The 19,750-nt window shown below is 48.1% G+C and overlaps 1 protein-coding gene across 1 annotated transcript; it reads right to left on the bottom strand.

Moving 5' to 3' along the window:
* Positions 1 to 711: 711 nt before the first annotated feature.
* INHBB (inhibin subunit beta B) lies at positions 712 to 9,116 on the bottom strand. Its single transcript, XM_042458633.1, has 2 exons — positions 8,540 to 9,116; positions 712 to 3,532 (listed from the first exon to the last, which is right to left on the bottom strand). Exons 1-2 carry the CDS (start codon positions 9,114 to 9,116, stop codon positions 2,757 to 2,759), a joined length of 1,353 nt encoding a protein of 450 aa, XP_042314567.1. The 3' UTR covers positions 712 to 2,756.
* Between the last annotated feature and the right edge of the window lie 10,634 nt (positions 9,117 to 19,750).

Here is a 19,750-nt window from a genome sequence, read left to right on the forward strand (position 1 = left end):
GTAAAGTGTACCAGCCCAGTCCTTGTGGATTATTTCATCCCTCAACTCTTTATGGAGGATTCATCCTCTTCTGCAAGGGACATTCCAAAGAAGACTAAGAAGGGTGGATAGAGAAAACAATACAAACCTTTTCTCCATTTATCCTGCTTTCTTGCCAAGGTGACAGGCATGACTTGTGTGACCCTCCAGCAGTTGTTGAACTGCAACATACAGCATTGCACACTGTTGGTTATTCTGGCTGGCTGGGACCAATGGGAACATTTATCCAGGTACATCTGGAGGGCGACATGTTCCCCTCTCCCTGCCAGGGGGCACAAGTAGCCCTCCAGAGGTTGTTGAGCTGCAACTCTCAGCCAGCATTCTTTACCATTGGCAATGCTGGTTGGGGCTGCTAGGTGTTGCAGTCCAACAGGATCAAGAAGGCTGCACATTTCCTACTCCTGCCGTAGGTTTTGCTCCTTCCAAATTGCAGCACTAGCCTTGTGCGACTTAACAAGCCATAGGCAAGCCCTGTGAGTTTCCTGGCCCTCCTCCTGCTACAAACAGCAATGCATTCAAGGTCCATTCAACAGTGTATATAAAACATGCTCAGTCAGCAAGGCCTTGATCTTCCAAGCTATGGATACTTTTAAACAAAAGTTTCTCAAACAGGCCAGTGCAACTGCAAGAAGCCGCTGCAGTTCCCAAACTTTTTTTGTTTCTGTTCTGTTTTATTTACTTAAACTGTACACAAATGTAAAATATTCCGACAGCAAATCTAAGTGAAAGTTGTTTGGTATTTAAATTATTATGGAACAGAACCTACAAGGGACTTTATTAAACAAACAACAATTGGGTTTTTCTTTCCTTCTTTCTCTTAAAGGATGTACATCTTATAATGTCCACTACGTATGATGGCATAGAAAAGACACTGACCAAACACAATGGAATCCATTTTTCACCCTGAAAAAGAACTGTTAGGCCTCACAGGAGAGTGTTCAGTATCATTACATGATATATAGATATATGATGGCCTTGCCATCTGATAAAAATTACAATTAATATGCTGGCCTCTTTGGTTCCAAAATTTTATGTATAATACATTTCACTGTATTCATTATTATCACTTTTTTTTGCTGCTATAAAAATAACCTTTTTTTTTCAAATGGCAGTTTCTCTTGACTAAGTCATGCAACTACATCAGTGCAAACATGAAAAGCAATCATTCGCTTTTTTAAAAAAAAGAAGCAAAAGATTTAATTTCAAGTATAAAAAAAATATAAAAAGTACCATCTCATTTCAGTCCAGTTTCATCTAGTATGGGTCAACACTTTAAATTGCATAGCTCATGCGGCACTTGTTTTTAACCTAGAGACAGTGAGCAAGGAGAAGTGCACCATCAAGTACCAATCATTCAAGGCATAGAAATCTGCAAGTGCTATAATAACGTGCGTTCAAGCAGTTTATGAGTGTTATGCTATAGCATGTGGGGGTAGGGGGCTGTTTGAGCTCTGCAGCCATCCTTGACATATTCTGGGAAGGGAACTGGGAAAACAAAACAAAAACCGTCTTCTCTTACATACAATCTCTTTCTCTCTCCCCAAGATTGGTTAGGTGCTCCTTAGGTGCGCTGCATCTCCCTCCCCTGAGCCAAGGTAATTCACTGCCTGACTGCAATTTCTTTTTAGGGCTCATCAATGGATTTGTGCTGTCGCTGGTGTCTTGTCTCCCTTTCCTCCTTCCCAACAGCTCCAAAGGGGCTCTGATGTTCCCCTGCCGTGGAACACTAATGGCAACTTTTGATATTGCCAATGTTTCTGAGAACATGAAGACTGTTTATAACCACAGTAAGCAAAACAGGGACCAAGAGGGTGGATTGGGGGGAAACAAGCCCTTTACAGATGGCTGAAACTACAATAACAGTCCACATGGGGCAGGTATAGGAGCATCTAATGGTCCATTAAAGCATGAAATCATGCCAACATATCATTCAGAAGAAATACAACAACCATTTTATATTAAGATCACAACATCTTTCAACCTCTCTCTCTCTCTCTCTTTTTTTTTTTTTTCCTCTGCTTCCATCAACATTCTACCCTGGAAGTGCTATAGGCCATTTGTGATTCTTTTATCATAATATATATATGTACATTATGTTTAACATCAAGAGGAAGGGCCAGTCTTGCCATAATCAGGTAACCTGCTACTTCCTTCTTCCTTTTTTTTAGACCTTAGAGGTGATGGTGGTCATTTGTACGTTTGGTCATTTAAATACCTGTGTATGAGAATATATTAAACAGTTTTCTTTTCTTGTGCTTCCCACTGGTTTCATTCAGAATCCACAGCTGGCTTACAGAAGGAAAATGGCTAGTGGGCCATCCATGTGTCTCACTGGAACAAATTTACACTCACTTGCGGCCACTTGCTTCCCTCCTCCCAGGTGAATCATGCAACTTGCGTGTGCGTGTTGCTATGTGTACATGTGCTTGGGTGTGTGGGTGGGATATAAGGTACTTCATAGCATTAGTTTATAAGTGGTAGCTATTTTCGTGTCCAAGATCCACAAACCACCACTGTCTGACAACAGAGTGAAATGGTATACATCTTTGTTGTTGTAGTAGTTGTTGTTGCTGCTGCTGTTGCCATTGCCTTTAACATCCCTTCCATGCCTGGAAGGAAGAAATACAGCAAAAACACCCTCTGTTTCCATTCAGTTTTGGAATCTTCTCTCACCCCCCTCCCAGTCCCCTCCCCTTTCCAACGCACACCCCTCCAAGTCAGGCACAGCCACATTCTTCCACAATCATATTGGGGACGTCCCTCTTCACGATGTTGTATTCATCGTCAAAGTACAGCATGGACATTGTGCTAAGTTTGGTTGGGATGCAGCAGGAGTTCACGGTCCCTGGGTTGAGCCCTCGCATGCGGTACTGATTCACTACTGCGGTATGAAAAGAGGAAGCAGAGCCTGGGACGCCGGCCAAGTAGGACGGGCAGCTCCCTTCACAGTAATTCCCATAGTAACCCAAAGGCGCTATGATCCAGTCATTCCACCCAATGAGTCTAAAGTCAATGTAAAACTGTTGCCTGCAACATAAATTGGTCCTGCCATCACACTCCAAGCCTCTTTTCCGAATTCTGTGCTTGTTGTCAGCCAGCCGGGCTTGCACAACTAGAAAGGGCCTGTGAGATTCATCCCCAGGGTCCACGTAAATTGGCAGCACTGAATACTCTTCGCAGGCCTCACACTGAATATCCAAGTTCAGTCTTCTCTCCCCTTTCTCAAACAGAGCCTGGATTGCTTCTGTCATGGGAAATGTGTGCCAGCCACTTCTTTTCAAATCAACTTTCTTTTCAACCACATTCCACTTGTTGCTAGTGTCCGAGTCTTGGAAATACACTTTGACTCTTACTTTTCGCCGGCTGCCTTTCTCCAAGACATATGGAAGCAGCTTCAAGTAAAGCCACAGGCTGGCTTGAACCACAAACAAATTCTGATTCCCTTCATTGGAAATGAAGAAATAAAGACGCATTCTGGAGGAGGCCAGGTCATCTAGGATAGCAGAGAGAAGGGAGGAAAAGAAGAAGAAATACCATTAAATTCCCAAGAATTAGGTTCTCTCCTCCCACCACGCCTCCCAAAAGGAAAGATCTGCAGCACATTACTAAATGCCTAAAATAACATACATAAATGACCAAATCAGAAAAAGAAAATCAACCATCGGCTATGAATTGCAAAGTGAACTCTCAGGGCTTGCACCAGCGTTTAAAAACTTATTTCAAAGTGAGCTCCCAAAGAGAAACTAATCAGGCTATTGGGATGGGGGTGGGGAAGAAAGCCAGGGCCTTAGAAATCAGTATACAAGCAATTACGGCCTGATAAATTGTGAGGCATGAAAGGAACCCTGTGAGCACCTGGATAAGTGCTAATTAGGTTGGGTTTTTTAACATGTCGGCCTGGCAAAGGCAGCCTTGGTATATAATTTTCCCAGAAAGCACTGATTGTTAACAATGAGACTGGGTTTTTTGCACAGAAAGGATTTGGTTACAGTTTAGATTTAGTTCTGTAATCTCACCCAGCAGCCCCATGATGATGCTTGGGAAATCATCCACTTGACATAAACCTAGTTCTGAGCCAGGTTTGTCAACCTGAGTCTGGACAGTTTCATTTCAGGTGTCAAGGTGGAAGCATGCACCGCTATACCAAAATATCCCATAAACATTAATCCAGAGAAAGGGTTCAGGCTTAGCTGTATCCTTCAGATGCTAACTTTATATATGCTGGTCCTTTCAGTGGTAGCAGTGAGGTGGGGGAAAACATTCAGCCTTGTTGGTTTTCACCAGTATGTTACAACTTGCCAAGAGGGCAGGGCCCCGGAAGCTTTGATAGTTGTGTAGAAGAGAAGAAATTTAGCAGGTACTGACACTCTGTCTCCCACACAAAGCTTAGAAGTGCAGGAGCCTTGTTCTCTTTGGCACATGGCCATTCCCAGGCACACTGGGCTGGAGAGAGCTTCTCCTCCAGGTAGAGTTTAAAAGTGAGGTTCTATTTAACTGCAGGTACAAAAGGTGAAGCCCAGACACTGATTTCTTATAAGTCTCACTGCTTTGCTGTGGGAGTTAGTGAGCAATGCTGGACTGCACTCATTGCTTCTACACACATACATAAACCCAGGCCCCTATATCAAAGAATATAAGACAAAACCAGCTGCTGTAATATCTGACTACTGTCTTCTTTGTTTATATATTTATAATACAACCAGTAAATGGGAAAGGCTGACACACATGCCACCAATACTTCCCAACACAAATACTTCCAAGCCAAACGCTGCAATCCTGTGCATACCTGTCTGGGAGTAAGTCTCAACTAATTAAACATGCAAAAGATCAGACTGGCTCTGGGTTTACTGAATATTCTTCATTCCATTTCATTCATTTAACTAATCAGTTAGTTCTATGACTGCATTTGTCATTAGCAGCAGAACAGTTACTCTTAACCTGCATTTTCTGAGAGCATGATAGACAAGAATACTCTCTGTTATGTTATGCGTGCTGTTTTTAATATTGAATTAATTTATATTAATATAATTAATACCACTTGTACTCTATAGAGGGGAGAAGATAATATGTGGCCCACCCAATGACCTTGGACTACAACTCCCATACATCCCAGCCAGTACAGCAAGGGAAGATGGGAGCAGCAGTCCAACAAAATCTGGAGGGCTTGACATACACAGAATACAGAAATTTGAACAAGCAAACATGGACAAATACTCTGATCAGGGAGACTGAGGTAATAAAGTGTAAGTAAGTGCAATTGTTCTTGAAGGAGATCTGCCTATTTGCTACTTCTCCGTTCACCCAGTGCAGCTATTCATCATCAACCCATCTTCTGCCCTTCAACAGGCAGCACATATAGTGGTTTTCAGACTTCCTCGTTTAAAGTTTGCTAAAACCCTCCTGGCTAACTATCGGAGATCCCTTGCACTGGATTTAGGGGTATGTAACCAGCATGGTGTAGTGGTTTCACTGCTTTGACTCCCCACTTGGCCACGGAAACTCAGTACTAGTGATCTTAGGAGGTCACACTCTATGAGCCTCAGGGAAAGGCAAAGGCAAACCGCCCTCTGAACAAGTATTGTCAAGAACATCCTGTGATGATGTTGCCATAAGTTGGAAATGACTTGAAGGCACAAAACAACAATAAGCTGTAAGCTATATACTTGAGAGGAAGGAACTGGGAAAGCCACCTCTGAGTACTCCTTTACTAAGAAAACCCTGTGAAATTCATGGGGTGCCATAAACCTACAGCGACTTGAAGACACATACACACACACCTTGCACATTCATATGAGAATAGTCCATAGCATCAAGGTGGGCAAAGTGCCATCCCCCAGACTTTTGTTGGACTCTCACTCCCAGCATTTCCTCACCACTGATTATGCTGACCAGGAGTGTTGGGAGCTGCAGTCCAACTACATCCAAAAAGCTGCCATCTGCTCACCCCTGCCCTACATGAATTGAGAACATGACTTACAACAGTAGTTCTCAATCTTTAACACTTCGGCTCCCAGAATCCTTGTGCTGGCTTAGACTTCTAAGAACTGGGTTCAAAAACTTTCTATGAGCCCAAGGCTGAGAACTGCTGACTTAGAGCACACCCTGCTACCTGCTTCTCTGTCTGTGCCTGCAAGGAACATATCCATCCGCCACTGCTATTCTCACCACTGAAACTCATAAACCAACACACAGCATTCAGATTTCTCTGATGCACAGTTTGAAAACTACTGTCTCTAGTGTGCATTTTGGTGGATTGGTGAAAAGACTGAGAAAATTTTTTGTTCAATCAGATGAACCAGGTCATTAGCTACAGAAGTATAAATATAGAATGGGAAAGAGGGATGGGAGGATAGATCTGGGATCTTGAAGAAGAAAACCACATCCCAGTTGGATAAATCACAGGTGGCTTTCAGTGTCCTACCCTTGAGCATCCCTTGAGTTGGATGATAATCCTTTTAGAGCGGACCCACTGAAATCAGTGGGGATAAAGTTAAAATCTAAGTTAGCGGTGACTGAAGAAGTCCCATTTATATCAGTGAGTCTACCCTAGGTAAGACTTAAATTGGACTAAGCCCAGAGTCTGGAAATGGTGGAGGCAAATAACCACCAAGTGGATTATAGAGACATACAGTATCAGGAAGAGTATGGTGAATATAACAGAGAGACAAATTTGGGTAGATACTGCTGATGAGTGGAGAGGAAAACTGCACTGAATGCCATATGCAATGTTTAGGCTGAGTGAGAGAAAGCAATAGAAGTTACTGTATACAGTAAAAATAATGTCTGGGGCAAGAAATAGATGGATAAATTCTGTAGTGATTTACTACTCTGTGCACACAACTGGATGGACAGAAGGTAGACAGGTAAGTATGGAAGGTGTAAATAGAAAACAGTGCAGAGCTGACACTTTAAGGACAAACTCACGCTTAGCCAGATGGAAGGGATTGCCAAGGGGGCAATTTATGAACTGAGAATTAAGATTATATGGGAAATATAGGTCAGGAAGCAGGGTTAGAGGGGAGGAGACCAACAGAGGAGCTGTATGGCAAAAATGCAAGAGAAGGAGCAGGAGCAGGCCCTTGTCTCTGCCCTGCCACCCTTCAAGGCATATCTGGTGATTTCCCCCACTTTCTGCAATTGCACTTTCTGCAATGTTCAATTAGCCACATGTGTCTGAAAACAATCCTGCTTTTGCAGGATATTCCCAGGATCTAAACCCTGTTTCTCCACAGGATTTGGGCACTTTGCCTCCTGTGTGATAAGGCCCTATGTCTTTATCTATACTGCAGTTTTGTAAGCTGCTTTGAGTCCCAGTTTGGAGTTTGGGGCGAGTGGGATATTCTATGGAAACAATGTGGGGTATTAAATATATAAATAAACAAAAACACTGGAGACTGAATGAGATGGGAACACAAGAGAAAGAAGAAATAGGATGTTGACAGGAAGGTGGATGTACAGAACAGGGAAATAAATCAGGGCGTAAGACAGTGACTGGTGTGCCAAAAGGGGCACAAAAGGAAAAGGATCCATGGGCACAGAGGTAGGTGGGAGTGTGGGAAGAGATGGATGGATGGAGAAGAGGTCTCACAGCATTAAGGATGGAAGGACAGATAGTCTCTAGGTCACTGGAAAACGGAGGGTGAGGAAACGATCAAGTGGGTGCATTGAAGGAACCAAGATGAGTGGCAGGGGAGATAGTAACTGGATGGGGGTAAGAATAACACTTATGTGTGAATATGGGGAGAGAAAGCCCCAATGGATGGGGGATGAATGGAACTGGCACAGGTGGCACAAGGACTGGCTAAGTCAAGGTGGGCAGACAGGGAGGGAAACCAGTGGCCAGGGTTTGGGTTGGGTTTTTCAGGCTATGAAGCCATGTTCTAGAAAAGTTTATTCCCAATTCCTCTCTTCCATGCCAGCCACAGATGCTGGGAGAACGTCAGGAATAAACTCTTCTAGAACATGGCCTGAAAAACCCACAAGAAACTATGGTTGCTGGCCAGCTGTGAAAGCCTTTGACTTTGCCAGTGCGGCTGGGCTTGGGATGTGAGGGGGATGGCAAGAGAAGCAACCGAGAAAGGCAGGGGAAGAGGGGTGACCTAGAAGTGTGGGAAGGGGCGAAGAGGGTGAAGAAGGGTGGCGGAGGGCTTCCAGGGGGAGGCAGGCGGAGGTGCTCCCTCCCGGGGCCCTCCTCTCTGGGCCTGCGGCGGGATCTTGCTAGTGCCTCTGCTGCTTCCCAGTCTTACTGGGATGGCTTTGGAGAGACTCTCCATGGCGGGAGTGTGGCTGGTTGAGATCCAGGCCGCTTGGCGGGGTTTTCAGCCTTGCCTTCTCTTTCCCAGCCTTACTCTGCGGAGCGCTCTAGAAAGACGGGGAAGAAGCCAGCTCCTAGGCAGAGGGGCGCCAGCAGCCAGGAAGGGAGGGAGGGAGGGAGGGAGGAAGAGGGGGCTCCCGAGGGCCAGAGGGGGGCCCTTGCTGCCCTTCCCCCGGGGGTCCCCACCTGTCTCGGCGAAGCTGATGATCTCGGAGGCGGCTCCGGTGGCGTCGGCGAGGTCCCTCTGTGTCCCGGGGGGCCCCTCTCCGGGGCCGGCGTGGCTGGGCTGCCCGTCGAGGCTAGGGATCTCCAGGCGGCCGTCCTGGCGGAGCCTCCCGGCGTGGAGCTTGCGGAGGGCGGTGACCAGGGCGGCCCGGGGGACGGCGTGGGTGATGTTGGGCCTCTCCCGCAGCTGCAGCCGGCTCAGGATGTGCCGCTTGACGGCCTCCACGAACTCCCCCTCGGGGCCCTGGGCGCCGGGCCTGCCGCCCTCCTCCTCCTCCTCCTCCTCCTCCGCCGGCGATGCAGGGCCCTTCTCCCCCGGCTGCTCTTCCTGGAGCGGGGAGGAGGCCGAGGCCGGCGCCGCTCGCCGTCGGAAGGCGCAGGAGGAGCAGGAGGAGGCCGAGGGGCCCGAGGGTCCCGGGGAGGAGCGGGCCGAGGCCAAGGGCAGCCCCAGCGCCGCCAGCCCCAGCAGCCCCAGCCCCAGCAGCAGCAGCCAGGCCCCCGGACGCCCCCGAGGCCCCCGAGGCGCCCCCGGGGCCATGCCGCCCCACGAGCCTCGCAGCGCAGCCGAGCCAAGCAGCGGGCGGCAGCGGCCGGGGCTCCCGGGGGCCGAGGGGCAGCGCCCTCACTCCGGCAGCAGCGGCAGCAGCGGCAGCAGCCCCGGCGGCGAAGGCATCTCCGGGCTCGCGCCCCGGCACCAGGGCCAGGCCTTCAGCCCAGCGTCATCGGGCAAGGGCCCGCGGGAGCCCTCCTTCCTTCGGCGGGGCTCCGGTCAGGGCTGGAGCAGGAGGAGGAGGAGGAGGAGGGCCGGGGGAAGGCTGGGCCCCGAGGGGGACCCTCCGGAGGAAGGCAAGGGCCGGGGAGGGAAGGGAAGGTCCAAGGCTAGGGAGACAGCAAAGGGGGCAGGAAGGAAGGAAGGCAAGGCAAGGCAAAAGACAAGGAAGGAGGGAGGAAAAGAAGGAAAGAAGTGAGCCAAGACCAGGGAAGAAGGAAGGGAAGGGAAGAGACCAGGCAGGAAGGGGCCAAGAGAGGGAAGGCAGGAGGGCCGGCAGTCCCGGGGAGGCTGCTCCGGGGCTCCTCTGCCCGTCCAAGAGCGGAGCCTCCTCCTCCTCCTCCGGCGCCGGGGACTCTGGCTCCTTCCTCTCCTTCTCTTTCTCTGCTCCGCTCCTCTCTTTCTCCCTGCAGCTGCCCTCGAGGTCCTGCGGGGCTCTCCCGGCCGGAGCAGAAGAAGAACGCGAAGAAGGCGGCAGGGAGGGAGGCCGGGAGGAGGGTCGCGCTTGCGGGAGCCCAAGACGGGGAGAGCGCCCGAGGGCTGGCGTTGCGCTGGGCCTCCCTGGCCCTCCGCCTTCCTCTCTCTCTCTCTCTCTCTCTCTCTCTCTCTCTCTCTCTCGCTGCCTTCCTCCTCCTCCTCCTCCTCCTCGGGACCCGCCAGAAGATCCTGCCCACCTTGGGCCACCTCTCCTCCGCCCCAAACTTTTATACCGGCCTTTTCTACCACGTGGGGAAGGAGGCAGGCCTCCGACAGCTAGCGAGGGGCCGGGGAGCCCTCGGAGCCGCCCTCCGAAGGGAGACCCCCAACACCCACAAACCCCCCCCCCCCAGGCTCAGGGCCAAGAAAGAGAGGGCCCCCGTCGGGCGAGCCGCCTCAGCTAAGGCGCTTCCGGACCGGGGGAAGTTGTGTGTAGTGCGGAGAGGAGGAGAGCAAATATGGCCCCAAGCCCTGCCTCCTGGAGGGACCCGAAATGTTGCTGTGCTTGGGGTGATGGGATGGTTTAGAAGAAGGCCTTCCTCTTGGCCATCCTCTGAGGCTGAGAGAGCGTGACTGGCCCAGCGCAGGCCGACCAGGCCTCCTCCTTTTCCAGGACGTGTCCTACATTCAGTCGGAGGGTGGCGGAGTCTCCCTCCTTGGAGGTCTGCAGGCAGAGGCTGGATGGCCATCTTTGGAGAGGTGCTTTGATGGAGAGTTCCTGCATGGCAGAGCGGGGCTTACTAGGACTGGATGGTCCTTGGGGTCTCCGCCAGCTCTACCAGTCTATGCTTCTATGCTTCCAGGTGGCATTCCAGGCTGCCCTCCATTCGGAGCAGGACCCAGAAGCACGTTTTTACAGTTCTATGCCTGCTTTGAGCTTTTCAATACGTTGTCACGCCCCACCATGTTTTCTCCCCGAATGTCCTCCACTTTGCGATGCCCTGTCCTCTTCCTTTCATGTCGGGGCACCTGGGCACCCTCCTTCCGATGTAGGGCACCCTCTCCTGGGGCTTCCTTGGCCAGTTTCTTCCGAGGGAGGCTTGCCATTCCTTCCTTCCCAGAGAGGCTGAGAGAGTGTGGATTGCCCAAATGGTTCCTGTCAACCAGAAGAACCTATTGCTGAATGGATGAGGCGAGTAAATCCCACTGATCCAATGGGCTTACTCTAGTCAGATGTGTGATCGCTAGTTCTCTGGAGTCTAGCTGGAGCAATACAGTTGATAATCGTGACTACATGCCTCTCCTCTCCACATCCTGACGTGCAAAGCTCTGTAGAAACAGCCAGCTAGTAGTAGGATCTGGCTGCAGCTCCAGCCAAGCAAAACTCACTAGAAAGAATGCAGTTGGACACCGCTTTAACTGACCTTAACTCCATCCTCCATAATCCTGGGATTGGCCTTCTCTTCTGTCAAAAAGGAGTGATGAAGCTACCCAACACTACAAATCCCAGGCTTCTTTAGGATGGAGCCATGGCAGTTGAAGTGGTGTCAAGCTGCGTTACTTCTACAGTGTAGATGCACCCCATAGGAGTCTAGGTACGGTCACCATGATCGTGTGGCTGTTTGCATGCTTTCAATGCGCCATGGGAGCCGAGTTCAAATCCCACGCCGCCACCTGGGCACTCAGTTCCTGGTAACTTTATACTGTAATGGGTAACTATATATATATATATATAGTTCCTCCTCTGTACAAAACAGTTACCCACATTTGGGGCCGGTCAGCCAATAAATAAGGATTTATCGCCCTGTTATTTCTGAATAATTTACAGTCAAGGAAAAAGGATTTCTGATCCCCAGTTGCTTTAACACAAGCTGGCTGGTAACCTTGGGACTGTAACTCCCATCAGCCGGAGCCAGAATAACCAGCGGCCAAAGAGATGGGAGATGTAGTCTGCCTAAAACAACATCAAAATGACTTCTAAATGAATACACTGAGAAAACTTCCGAGGAAGCAGGAGCGAATTTGGGTTGAAACAAGGGAGAGGAATCCAAATGCTTGTGGACCGCAACTCCCAACATTCCTCAGCATTAGCAATGCTGGAGAGGGCTGATGGGACTTGCAGCTCTGATTTTGGCCATTATTTTCCTCCAGTTCCTGGGTCTGTGGTCAAAGAAGAGCACATTTTGCAAGCCTGAAGCCAGCCCACCTGGCAGGGCTGGGGATGCTGGGAGCTGTAGTCCAACCTCGGAGCTGGGCTGTCTTTGAGAACTTTTGCCCTTGGATGTGGCACCCACTGAGCCTCCTTTTCCAGGACCTGTCCTCCATGTCCACCTTCTGTCCAGGAGGAATGCCCAAATGTCCCTCCCTCTGAGAAGCATGGCTTCACATTTCGAGGGGTGTTTGGGGCTTTTATTCTTGGGAGAGAGACAGCCTGGCCGAGCGGTTGGAGCGTTGGCCGAGGACTGGAGGCCAGGGTTCAAATCCTGCCCGCTTCCAGAGGCTGAAGGAGAGGGGTGCCTCTGGGCTGCTTGGCACCTGTCTCCCCTTTCTCTTGCTCCGCCGGGGCATCCGCACGGCAGAAATCATCCGGTTTGGTACCGCTTCAACTGCCCTGGCTCCATGCTATGGAGTTCTGGGAACGGCAGTGCTATGGAATTCTGGAATCCAGGGAATTGTAGTTTGTAGTGGCACTTCCCAGAATCCTCTAGTATGGAGCCGGGGCAGTTGAAGCAGTGTCAAACCGGATTATTTCTGCAGTAATAACCGAGAGGTTTCTCTTTCTTTCTTTCCTTTTCTTTCTGCAAAGCCACCTGGCAAGGAGAGAAAGAGGGAGGGGCCGCTCCTCGCGTCTTGCTTTCTCTGGTCCTTCCTCCAGTTGCCACGATCCGAGGATGGGGGGAAAGAAAAGCAAGGCTGCGTTCGCACTGCAGAAATAACCCGGTTTGATCTCGCTTTAACTGCCAAGGCTCCATGCTAAGCATGCTGGGAAATGTAGTTCGTGGCGTCCCCAGAGCTCCTCAGATGTTGCCCTATTTTGTGTTTTTTTCACCCGTAAAGTCAGGGTGGCCCAGGCGTCCTCCTTTTCCCCCCAGGACGCATTCTCCATCATGCCCGCCTTCTGTCCAGGAGGAATTTCGGAGTGTCCTCCATTTGGGACATCCCTACGCAGAAGCATGGACTGCCTGTCATTCGCAGAGGCTGACCTGGCGTCCTCCTTTTCCAGGACCTGTCCTCTATGTCCGCCTTCTTGTCCAGGAGGACATGCCAAAGGCCTTCCGTTCTGAAGCCCACCTTTCCCCTGCTAGGAGTGTTGTGGGCCTGGGTCTGACTCTGGGGACCAGGGTTCGGATCCTGGCTGGGCGACCTTGGCCAAGTCACATTCTCTCAGCCTCAAGGGAAGGCAAGGGGCGAAAAACCCTCTGGAGAAAACGTGCCAAGATCGGCTTGCCTTAGGGTCACCATAGGCACACAACACACACACACAGAGGCCCATAAAGCCAGGTAAGCTCTTGCATACAACTGAGTTTTGCTCGCCGCAAATCCCCAGAATTCCGTAGCACGGAGCCGTGGCAGTTAAAGCGGTGTCAAACCGGGTTATTTCTTCCTGCAGAGTGCCCTTTACAAATGTGGGGGGGAGGTCAACTTTCTGCCCCCCCCCCAACACATACACCGAGGTGTGCTTTGGGATTCCTAGTTTATCCCAACCCCGGTGCAAGTGCAAGGGATGATGCCATCTGAGCGAGGCTGTGTCGGAAACTTTGGGCGAAGGGCGCCGCCTGTCGCCTCCTCCTGGAACTGGGCCAAGCGCTGCCTGCGAGGAACTTGGAGGGAACCGCTTCCAATGGGACGAATGAAAGACATGCTCAGTGCAAAGGGGACGGACCTTTGGGAGACATCTAGCCTTCTCTGTCCAGCGCCACAGCTAGGAATCCCAGGACTCCGCAGCACTGAGCACTGCTCAAGGGGTGCCAGACTGGCCTCTTTCTACAGTGCAGAGGCAGCAAGCATTGATCAAAGTGAGTCCTCACCACAAAGGAGGACAAGGCACCCCGAAATGGAGGGCAGGCAAGAAAAATGGAGGACATGACCAAACAGAAGCTGAGTGAGCACACTCAATATATATATATATATATATAGAGAGAGAGAGAGAGAGAGAGAGTTCTTCCCAGAATGGAGGACATTTTGACATTCTTCCTGAATAGAAGGTGGAAACAGAATCATATATAGAGTTGGAGGGACCTCAAGGGCCATCAAATCCAAACCCCCTGCCATGCAGGAAGACACACTCGAAAGTAGGACAGGTCCTGGAAAAGGAGGACGCCTGGTCACCCTGAGGTATGGTCGGTTCGCTTTTTTACCCTGGACACCTTTTAGTACCAAGGCAGACCAGCTGACCTCCTTCCAATGGTCAGCCCCAACTAAAGGAGACCCACAGAATCCGTGGGGTTTACATAAGGTTTGACCTGCCAGTCACCTATAGATTCAGGGGGTCTACTATAGATGGGACAACTCCACCCATCCAAGTAAAACTGTACATCATAGTAAAAAAAATTTTTTTTTAATTCTTTCATGTTAGTTAACAAGGAGCAGAGCTCAAGGAGTGATACTATATGATGAGACTACAGCTCCCAGAACCCCCTACCAGTGAGGGGATTTGGGGAGTTGCAGTTCCCTATCTAAAAGTAACATTCCCAAGCTCTGGGCATCTTCTTCATCCAGCAGAAGTCTTTGCTTTGACAGGGATGACAGCGAGAAAATTTGAGGCCAAATTACTACACTGAGGATCCACTGATGGTCCTACATGTCCTCCTCTTTTTCTTTATCAAGCGCTTCCTGGGCACTGGGTCAGGGAGGTGCCACTTGCCCTGAGGTAATTGGGTCAAGTGCCATGTAGAAATCTGAGTAGAAATCTGGGTTAATCTCTCATGACCCGCTCAGATACCTCCTCGCCTGACAAAAACAGATTAGATCGCAGCTGATCAGGAGGTGTTGAAGGCTGCCACCCTCAGAAACCTTTAAATGGGCTGCCACCATGCCATGGCACCACCATGCGCACACTCCTTGGAAACTCAGCACTTCCTCGTAGGCTGCGCTGCACTGCAGGATTAAGGCAGTTTGACACCACTTCACCTGCCATGGCTCAAGGCTAGGGAAATCTGGGTTTTGCCCCTTTGTTGGATGTTTAGCATCCTCTCTCAGAGAGCTCTGGTCTCACAACAAACTACAAATCTCAGGATCTCCCTAGGATGGAGCCAAGACAGTTAAAGCAGTGTCAAACTGCATTATTTCTGCAGTGTGGCAGCAGCCCTAGCCCTTGAATGTGTGTTGCAACTGAGAGGCTGAAAAGGTGATAAAAAATATACAGTACAGTAGGCCTTTGGTATCTGCTAGGGTTTGGTTCCAGGATCCTCCGTGGATACCGAAATCTGTGGATGTTCAAGTCCCATTAATTACAATGGATATTAAAATGGCATCCCTGATATAAAATGGCAAAATCACACTTTGCTTTTGGGAATATATATATATATATATATATATATATATTTTCAAGTGATTGATGTTTGAATCCATCGATAAAGAAGTTGTGGCTATGGAGGGCTGACTGTACGCCTGCCACAGGGACATAGCCAGGATTTTGGGAAGGGGGGGGGGTCCAGACTAAGTGCCACCATTATAATGGGGCTTGGGTGCGGCTGCGTGGCAGCACGCACCATTCATTTTATCTAATGAAGGGGGGGTCCGGACCCCAAGAACCCCCCCCCCTGGCTACGATTTAGCACCAAATAGATGTTCACACTATCCCAGCCCTGATTGCACCTACCAGTTCACATTCAGCAATGGATCAATTCAACATGGAGTTGCCTCACAGGGGTGACCGTGCCACTGGGAACCAAATCAAATAGACACTGCATTCACATTTGCGCTGAATCAATTCATTTCAAAAGAAGCTGTGAATTCTGCAAATCCAGAAGAAATGGTTTAAATGGGTTTAGCACTGTGCCCCCCTCACCAAACTGTGCCAGAAATTTGGGGCAAGTGCAAACAAGGGCCATTTAAATCAGTTCAGATCGGTTTGAAAACCGATTTATTATGTAGTGGGAATGAGGCCAGAGAATGTGAGGCAGAAGGAACTTGACATTCTCCTGAACCAGGCCTTTTCAGCTCATTGTGTGAGCACTCTTATATGAACACCCACATAGTATTTGCACACTCCTCACTCCACTTTGATCTTCTGGATATGAGATTGCAAACGCAGTTTTTAAATTATCCATAGTCCCTTTTTTTTACATCAAAACATTGAGGAACCCAAACCATCATCAGTTCAGTTCAAACAAGTCAGGGCCATCTGTCTTGGTTTGTTCACTCACAAGTCACAACAGAATAAAAGTGCAGGCTGAAGGCCACATATGGCTCAATCACTTTTTGTATCCCCAGGTCTCCCAAAGTATATATTCTCTCTCTCTCTCTCTCACACACACACACACACACTGGAAAAGGTCAGTCACCATGGATTTACTTAAAACATCCTTATCTCCTAAATTTTAAGATGCCAACAAACTGGAGGTTGCAGCCAGAAGTGGTTGCCAGTTGCATTGTTAGCTGAAATAGAACAGCCAAACGACTGCAAGTGTGTGTTTGGGGGAGGATTGGCCCTACCCTCACTACAATGACCAATCCTTGGTTTAAGTAACACAGAGTTTTGAGTTCATATGTCACAGGAAACTCTGGTTAGGTTCAAATCAGAAGCTTGCAGCCATGTCAAACCACAGAAGAAAAGGTAAGACTGTGTGTGTATAAACTTGTTCATGTAACAATAAACCAGGGATTTTCAGATGTGGCTTCACAGATGTTGTTGGACTTGAGCTATAAGATGCCCTGGTTTGCACAGCCAGTGCTCAAAGGTCTGAGGAGCCAACGTCCAACAGTATCTGGGGATGTAACATAGTAGGGCCAGCATGATATATTGGCTTGTCAGACTACGATGCTGGAGACCAGAGTTCAAACCTCCACTTGAGCATAAAAACCTGCTAGATGACCTTAGACAAGTCATTATCAGCCTCAGAGGATGGCAATGGTAAACCCCCTCTGAAGAAACCTGCCAAAAAAACCTATGGTAGGGTTTGTCTTCACATTGCCATAAGTAAAAAATGACTTGGAGGCACACGATGACGACTTTGGCAAGCGTGGCAGTAGACTGTAGCTTAGTAGAGCCTTCTCCAGCCTATGTTCCAGATATTTCACACTTCAATCCTCATGATCCTTTGACCTGGTTAGCAATGGGCTGATGGAGTGTGCCATGCAAAACAACTAGTGCACCCAAGCAAGTGCAGGCTGAAGGCCACATATGTTTTAGCATTTTCTTTCCAAACTGTTTCCTTGTATCTGCTGCCTAAGACAGAGGCACTTCCTGCTGAAGGCTCTAGGAACAAAGCAGAAGCATGTATGTTAAGCTTCTGCACAGCATCACTGGTAGATCTTTTGCAGCACATTACAGTGGTGTTCTGCATTCTTACCTCCATAGTAAGCTGCAGTGAGCACAGTGTTTATTTCTGAGCAAACATATAGGGCCTAAATTCTATCCTATTAGTACTATCCTACTTCCACAAGTAATACACCCAGTGCCTTGGATTCTAAACACACTTCCTTGAAATTAAGTACTGTTATAAAGATCCTTTGACAGTCCTCCATTGGAGGAGTTGCATGGAGGTTTCCAGGGCTCATGGCAAGTAAGTTGATCCCCTGACTGTAAAGGAGGCAGCCCTTGTGGGCCAAGAAAGGAAAAGAAGACTAGCAAGCATGTGATAGAAACCAGCTGGTCAGATTTGAAGCTAAATTCTTTGCACACTTCCTCAGAAGTAAGCCCCATGGACTGCAGTGGGACTTCTGCTGAAATTGATCATCATATATATTTCCATTCAGATTTTGAGTGAGTGGTAGTTATCTCATACAGGGCCGACCCAAGATATTTTGCTGCCTGAGACAAAAAAAAAGATGGTGCCCTCTTATGGTCCAGCTAAAGGGCTCCTAGGCACTGTGTATAAAAGCCAACTAGACTGGCCATTGAATCTGTCTTCAACAGTGAGGGAACATCTTCCACCGCAAGTGAAGGCACCAGGCCTTTTGGAAGGGACAGGAAAGGTGGCATGTGGCATAGATCTCTTCTCCAACATCTTGCTAACTTCTCCCAGCATCTGCTACTTAAGACAACTGTTTCTCTTTGCCTAATGATGGGGTATTTGTCAAGAATAGTCGATATCACCAGCAAGACCTGAATATCCAAGGATCTCAAGCAATAAGCAAAACATAATCCCCACCACCACCATTTCCAAGTAACTGCAGCATCAATTGCACCTGATTTGTCAGAAGCAAATGGGGGAAGGTGATTTTTCTGTGCTGCTGTTCCATATTGATAAGCCTTGGAAATTAACACTCGGGCCACGAGTTCTAATATCATTCAATATGATTTCATCTGTTTTCAAATCTTGTTCAGGACTTGTGATCTCCCCCTCCTTCCTTCTTCTTTTTCTCCTGACACCCCATTTGCAAGTATTAACAGCCTCTGCAGCTCCACATCTGTAATCTCATTTGCAGCTCATAGCAAGTACAAAAGCTGGGAGCTTATTGCACCATGAAAATCCAGATAAATCAATGTCCAGCGACTTTTTACACTTTGATAAGAAGGAAGAGTTATGCGAATCATCACAACAATCTTAAGAATTCCTTAGGCTCTGGGATTTTTAAAAAACCTCTGTTGTACTGTTGAAATCTATCTGGACTCATCACAAATAGGAGGTGGGATTACTTTAATCCTAAACATGTTCATTTAGGCAGTAATCCTGATTGAACTCCACAGGTTTTACTTCTCAGAAATGTAAGATCAGGCAGTGTGTGTGTGTTATCTATCTATCAATCAGTAGGATTCACACCCTGAATGTAAGTGCAGAGCACTTACAGAACAAAATTGTATAGAGCTGCTGCAAACAGAAGTAAGTCTGAGTTTAATCAGATTTACTTCCAGATATTTATACAGTGGATCCTTGTTATACACTGGGGTTTGGTTCCAAGTTCTTCCGTGTATAACAAAATCCGTGTATGCTCAAGTCCCATTAAGTATAATGACATAGCAAAATGGTGTCCCTAAAAAAAAATGGAACATCAAGGTGAATTTATACTTTTTTGGAACATTTTCAAACCGTGTATGCTTGAATCCGTGTATAAAAAATCCGTGTAAAAGAAGGGCCGACTGTAAGACTGCAGCCTTAAAAATCCAAACCAGAGCTCTTTGGAAGTCTGTGCATTTGTGTGAAAACAGGAATTTTATTCTATGATTAGGAAACACAAGTCTCTTTCATATTTTTAATTCATTCTCACCATTATGACAGATCCTCCAGATGTTTTTACTTCAACTCCTGGAAGCTATAACCAGCATGTAAAATGGCTAGGGACTCTGGGAATTGAAGTCCAAAATGTCTGGAGGACCAGAGGATGAGAACCACAGGGCTCTGATGTCTTCTCTTTCTCCTGAATTATCAGTGGCTGATTCACACTGTCAAATGTCACAAGTCTCCCAACAAAACAAAACAAAACAAAAGTGACTGGACAAACAGCATGCTAACTATTAGTCAAGTAGCATGTTTATCTTTTCTTAAATACTGTAATACTGGCACCAATAATTGATTAAATGAGGCATGTATCCCACTCACATAAATTCAACACAAACAATGAGGATATCAAAACAGTTAAAGATTTCCTGTACCTTGGATCAAACATTGATCAAAATGGAGACCACGGTCAAGAGATAAGAAATCTGGGTATGGGAAGGGCAGCAATGAAAGAACCAGACAAGATCCTAAAGAGTAAAGATATACAACTGAGCACTACAGTTAGAATTGTCCAGTCCGTTGTATTCCCCATCACCATGTACAGATGTGAAAGCTGGACAGTGAAAAAAGCAGATTAAAAGAAAATTAATTCATTTGAGAAGT

Source organism: Sceloporus undulatus, chromosome 1 (genome assembly GCF_019175285.1).
Source record: "Sceloporus undulatus isolate JIND9_A2432 ecotype Alabama chromosome 1, SceUnd_v1.1, whole genome shotgun sequence".
Taxonomy (NCBI): Eukaryota; Metazoa; Chordata; class Lepidosauria; order Squamata; family Phrynosomatidae; genus Sceloporus; species Sceloporus undulatus.

Excerpts from the sequence above, each read along its gene's own strand:
- INHBB (XM_042458633.1), bottom strand. The coding sequence starts at position 9,116 with ATGGCCCCGGGGGCGCCTCGGGGGCCTCGGGGGCGTCCGGGGGCCTGG. Across the intron at positions 3,533-8,539 it reads CATCAGCTTCGCCGAGACAG|ATGACCTGGCCTCCTCCAGA; the intron begins GTGGGGACCCCC and ends CTGCTATCCTAG.